General features: G+C 37.2%; 1 protein-coding gene across 2 annotated transcripts; it reads right to left on the bottom strand.

The window, feature by feature from the left end:
- Positions 1-1,402: 1,402 nt before the first annotated feature.
- Positions 1,403-5,574, bottom strand: LOC140230813 (molybdopterin synthase catalytic subunit-like). Of its 2 annotated transcripts, none has more exons than XM_072310953.1 (5): positions 5,447-5,574; positions 4,567-4,698; positions 3,370-3,520; positions 2,589-2,712; positions 1,403-1,613 (listed from the first exon to the last, which is right to left on the bottom strand). In XM_072310953.1, exons 2-5 carry the CDS (start codon positions 4,670-4,672, stop codon positions 1,533-1,535), a joined length of 462 nt encoding a protein of 153 aa, XP_072167054.1. In that variant the 5' UTR covers positions 4,673-4,698; positions 5,447-5,574; the 3' UTR covers positions 1,403-1,532. The 2 variants fall into 2 exon arrangements, with proteins under 2 accessions (XP_072167054.1, XP_072167055.1); XM_072310954.1 differs by having other exon boundaries at positions 4,567-4,695; positions 5,447-5,568.
- Positions 5,575-5,827: the final 253 nt, after the last annotated feature.

Raw genomic sequence — 5,827 nt, 5'->3', positions numbered from 1 at the left:
GCATTCCTGGAATATTGACCATGGGCAAGCCATTTTTTTTTTTTAAATAAACTGTTATGAATACAATGGCTTGACCCCTATATGACCTTAAGGTGACCTTATAAGGAAAAATTGACCTCAAACCACAAAAACAACTTCAGATTCGAATTCCTTGACCCAGAAAACCTCTTAACCTGACTTTTTAAATGATTGTAACCCTTTTACGTTTTCAAATGCAGGTGACCTTTAAACCTATATGGCGGCCATATTTGATTTTGCCAATATGGCCGCCCCAGAGGGCGCCCTTCTTGGCGCCCATCAAAAATCGAAATAGTATGGTTTGGGCTACATGTGTGCCAAATTTTGGTGCTTTTGGAAAAATTTGAACCAAAAATCCCTTGCGCCCCCCACTAAGGGTACTTAGTCTGGTGTTGGCGGAAATTTGATGATGATACAGTAGGAAAATTATCCTTAAATGCTTTCAAGACATTCATATAATATGCAGGTTAGTGTTATTAAAATTCAAAGTGTCTTTTTGGCATTCTACATTTCCATTTTTGTGTGAATAATTATCTTCATGGAACATACAATGTAATGTGATCAACCTTTTTAAAAGAATAAATATTTCACAAATGTAAGTGTCTTGTTTCAATATTATTTGGCAACATTATATTACATTTCTTAAATTGCACAGTTCATTGTTCCAATCATCAGTATAAATAAAAAGTGCCCACTGTTCTTGAATGGAAGACACTCTGTGATTATCAACGACATGATTAAACATGAGAGATGATAAAAAAAACCCCTCTACGTCAATATAACTCAAAGAATTATATAAACTAATAACACAGCAGAAGTATGCAAAACCCCCCCCCCCCACAAATGTATTCAATACATAATAGAGGATACCAAGCACATTTTTTAATGCATATATTCCCCCTATTACAAAAGTGTGTTACCATACTACAGCATGTAACTAATAGAGGCAGGCTCTGCTAATATGTACTGTATATGCCCAATATTTTGCGAGGTTTTATTTGTACAAATCTTGCGAGTCGGGTACTATTCGTGAATAAAAAAAACACACACAAAAATACTAACTCTGATCCTGACATAAATGTATGTCCATGCATACATTATTCCATTCAGTACTGTACTCCCCACCCGCCAATTTAACCACTCGTGAAATTGTTGGGAAGTCCTGATCCATGAAAAAGTAGATTTGCTAAATATTAGACATATACAGTATCAATATTCTGAAAAATGATGTACACTTTATCCTCTTTATTCAAAGGGGCTCAAACTTAAACACTTTTATTGTGTCAAACACAACAGACTTGCATCCTTTTGAAGAAATATAATTTCATCAACGCAAAACCCAGCTTTCCAGTCGACAAGTTCATAACTCTGAATATAATTCTTTTTTTGAATTAGCATACTGTCATCAGCAATATATATTAAATTTGGACTGATCTGGAAAGGTTTGAATTTTGGTTTTGGTTTAAATTGATATCATTGCAGCAAGAGAGCAATACAGGAATCACTCTTCCCTTTCAGCTGATATCTGGCTTTTTGCTGCTCCAGGAACATTCCTTGTTGGCTTTCCAGCATCCCTCATCCCCAGCATACATCTCCTGCAATGTGTGGGAGCAGCAAAATGCAATACATGGAACGTGTGCTCAGATGGTGTCAATAGACAGTAGAGAAGGAAGACAATAGACAATAGAGCGTGATGGAATTGCATCGATATTTTTTGAGAAGTAAAACTTGCATTTAGATAATCTACAGTTTCACACCAAGTGTCAAAGCAATGTGACAAACAAAACTCATGACCTCTCATTATTATGTATACATGGATGTACACACACATTATAATCCACTCAACCAAAACAGGCATGCTTAAGTCATTAGCCATACAACACACTCATTACCAACAGAAAATGATACTGTATGGTGCTATGAACACAAGATGGCGCTCTATCACTAGCTAGTGCCACACCTAATGCACTCATCACAGCCATGGAGATTGTCATAAGAGAACTGGAGTGACACAACGTCCAGTCCCACTGAACTTGACACATGTTTGAAAATATGCCTTCATAACACGACAGAAACATGGTTTTAAAGCTCAGTGTGCTGTCAGCAGAATCCAAGACAGAACATTCATACAGTGTGTTTGAGGAAGAACTCTTGCCACACACACCTGACATTGTTTAAGATAACATCACTTTATTTGTCTTTATTTGCACAATTAACACTGAAGCAGGGATTATGTAACTTTAATCAGTCACTAATGAACAACAATCACAGTACATGTAACAAAGGAGCAGAAATTATGTAACATTATCAGTTTCAATGGCACAACAATCTCAGTACATGTAATAGTGGACCAGGAATGATGATGTAACTTTATCAGCTTCTGCAGAACAATAATCACAGTACATGTACTGCTGGTTATCTGTTAGACAGAAACTTTCTGCTGAGTCATGGAACTCACAGCACTTTCCAACATTCTTTGACCACAGTAACTGGAACTGTGTGTTTCTGCCACACACAGGGAGCTTATATGACAGATGCTATGACGGTTCTAGCCCATCATATGCTCTCACCTTTTTCCAGATCGGTACGACTGCCTTGAGTTGGTCAATGCAATACTGGACAGCTTCCAGGGACTCTTTCCTGTGAGCAGACGACACAGCAATGATCACACTGCTTTCTTTCACTGGAACATGTCTGAAACAAACCATGAAAAAGACAGAGAGATCCTTACTAGAAACCCTAACTTGCACAGTACAGTAGACTCCTGTTATAACGAAATCCTCGGGATCAGCAGTTTTCTTTCATCATATCGTAATCTTGATATAACCGAACAACTCAACAATAAAAACCATAGAGCGGATAATGTTGCGGCCTGAATCGTTACTTTTTTTTTTTTTTTTTTTTAAAGCTAGGCAGTATTATAAATACTTCTTACATATACTATCCTGCATCAGACCTTGTACAGCAAAATTTCTACTTCCTAGAAACCACCTAACAAACATGATTTCTGTGGGTCAAGGGAGTTTAACATTATTTCCCCCTTTTGAATTGACAATGTCAGTCATATTGCATGACTAATTGTGACCATCCATCACAAAACCAAAACAAAGTCGCACACCCTTTTTTTACAGGATTCCAAATTGGTGAAATGGGTCAACCTAGTCAATCTTAAGTTTTCTATATTTTCTGAAAGAGCATTTGTTCTTCTACGTTATTTTAAAGTTTGTGAATAATCTGTGCTCGTTCAGCCTCATGGAATATGACACCAGATTGTAGATATTTCCAGCATTTTGTGAATAAGCAAGTGGTGACTGTCAGACATATAGTATTCATTTTCTAACAATGACTCACCCTAAACGGTGAAAGATTGCTATCTTGTGCAATTCCCATTTCTGCCTCATCTCAGCACAAAGCTTGTTGAGCTCCTTCTCTGCCATTGGTTCATAGGCTTCATACTCAAGTCGCACTACCGTCTTCCCTTCAAAATTGTCCCTGGTTGTTCCTTGATAGAATAAAAATGCATATTATGTCAACAACCATAACTATTCAGAATCTTTCTGTGTAGAAAATTGGACAAAAAGCTATGCATGAAATGTTACAAAGACTTTAGTTCCTGAATGTACTGATAAAACTCAAAGAGTATGTTTCATACAGAGAATGTGACATTCTTTGGCTACAATCTACATGTTCTTCTGTCAAGCAATATGACATGATTATTACTGCAGATTTTACTTGAATACAATGCTTTTTATTGACAACTCCGTGTACATATCAAAGAGAGCTCAAAACACTACAAACTGACTCTCCTCTGTGACTACATGACCATGTTTTTTGTAATTGGGTTGATATCTGCATTACTACAATACCTAAAAAGCCAAGAAAATTTGGCTTGAAGATTGGTATTATTGACAGTAAAATTCATAAAACTTTAGGTTGGTGATTATTTTCTGCTTAGTCCAAATTTCACTATCGGATACATATATTATATACATATTTCTTTATTTTTTATGGAGTCAATAGGGACTTGAATTTTGATCATCGCATAATCTTCATCAGAGGCAAAATGACAAACAATGACATGTAATGGGCTACGTACACAACATGGGCAGTCTGAGGAGGGTTAGGGACACAGAACAGTGAAAACGAAAGGGGTGGGTTAGAAGTCAAAGGCAGGGAGCCTAAGAGGTAAGGAAGGGGATTAAAGCAAGAAAGTGAGCAGACAAAGGCAGAGGTGGGCCACTGATAATCCCAAGAATCATAGGAGGCAACCTGTGAAGATAAAGATGAATAGGGAGGCAACATCAAATGAGATATGGAACAGCACAAGGGTAAAGAATAGGAAAAGAGTAACACAGCAACAACATGAGTGAAAGGGGCGGGGGAGAAGAAGCAGTGAGCCCCAAAACTGTACACATCAGTTGTGGCAAAAAATGAAAACAAGAGCCAACAAATGCAAAGTACAAAACATATCAACGTACATTTTAAAAAAAAGAAGTGAAGTCTTCTACCAAAACATTGCCACGCATTATTGTAATCAGTCATACTCACCCAAGAACACAGAGACAGCTCCACAAGAAGGGTGAGTGACCACTTGCACAGCTTCATCCACACTCAGCTGGCTTGGTGTCAGTCGAATTACATCCATGGCTGCCATATTTGTTAACTTTGTTCCAGATCCTACTAAACAGACATAGAAACAGACTCCCTCAAATACAACACAATAAACAAAACTGGTCAAATCTAAGAACAGAAATGATTTAAATGTGAATGTGCCCATTCACTTAGCTTAACTTGCCAAGCTTTTTCTTCATCATTCAGTAATCCATCCAAACTTGACCAAGGCTTAAACCTAGAAAGTCCATTCAATGTGCCTCAGTCACAGAAAGCTACAGTCACATCACAGGAATTAGGTACTCTCTTTTCAAGGACAATTACTTTCCAGACATCTGTGCCAGTTGGTGAACAAAGCATAGTAAGGCAGGGACGGATCCAGGAATTCCATAAATGGGGGGTGCAAAAAAAATATTTTTGGTGTGCCACTTCCGGGTTTAATCAGCTGAAAAGCAAAAAAAAAACAAAAAAAACAAAAAAAAAACCAACAACAACAAAAAACAACAACAACAAACTAAAAAAAGGTTCCCATGCAATTTCTAAAGGTATCGATTCATACAGCCTTTAAACATACATCTCATCAAGAAGCAGGGCCTACTGTAAATATGGATTTCCCAATCATGGACATTTTCATTTTTTTTTTTTTTTTTTGCACTCTTCTGGGTGAGCATGGCAATATACTTTGAGATTTTAAGATATCTACTGAGATACCCCATCAATGAAATCATAAGTGAAATTTGCCTAAAGTGGCCAACTGTGAAAAAAAAAAAATCAATCACTCCAAAGTTTCCAGTTTCACAGTTTATCTTGTACTCACAGGATACACCTTCCTGGATGGATGTTGAAGCTTTGTAGGAGCTGAAATGGCTATCTGTCTCTTATCCGCCAGAGAGAGGGGGAATGACCGCTACCTCATCACCTTCACACAACGTCAGCTGACCCTCGTCTGAGACGTACTCCTGATTCACAGCCAAAACTAGTGTGTCTCTTATAGGCAGCAATCTGCAAAATGGAAATGTCACAATACACTGTATTTTAAATTCAGAAGCTATTATTGTACAGTTAATTTGGTACATAAATCTCACATTTCACGCAATCACCACAGACAAAAGAAAAAACAACAAAACAAAACAACCAAAAACATGTTAATATACTATGAAACTTTCTTTCAATCTATTTTTCTTTTCAGACCCTAAGG

The sequence above is a fragment of the Diadema setosum genome, chromosome 7 (assembly GCF_964275005.1).
Source record: "Diadema setosum chromosome 7, eeDiaSeto1, whole genome shotgun sequence".
Lineage (NCBI taxonomy): Eukaryota > Metazoa > Echinodermata > Echinoidea > Diadematoida > Diadematidae > Diadema > Diadema setosum.
The sequence above is the reverse complement of the archived record's forward strand: the minus strand, read 5'-3'. Positions and strand labels throughout refer to the sequence as shown.

Coding starts and splice junctions, on each gene's coding strand:
- LOC140230813 (XM_072310953.1), bottom strand. CDS start 4,672: ATGGCAGCCATGGATGTAATTCGACTGACACCAAGCCAGCTGAGTGTG. Junction 3,521..4,566: donor AGCTGTCTCTGTGTTCTTGG/GTGAGTATGACT, acceptor TATTCTATCAAG/GAACAACCAGGGACAATTTT. Junction 1,614..2,588: donor TCGTACCGATCTGGAAAAAG/GTGAGAGCATAT, acceptor CACACATTGCAG/GAGATGTATGCTGGGGATGA.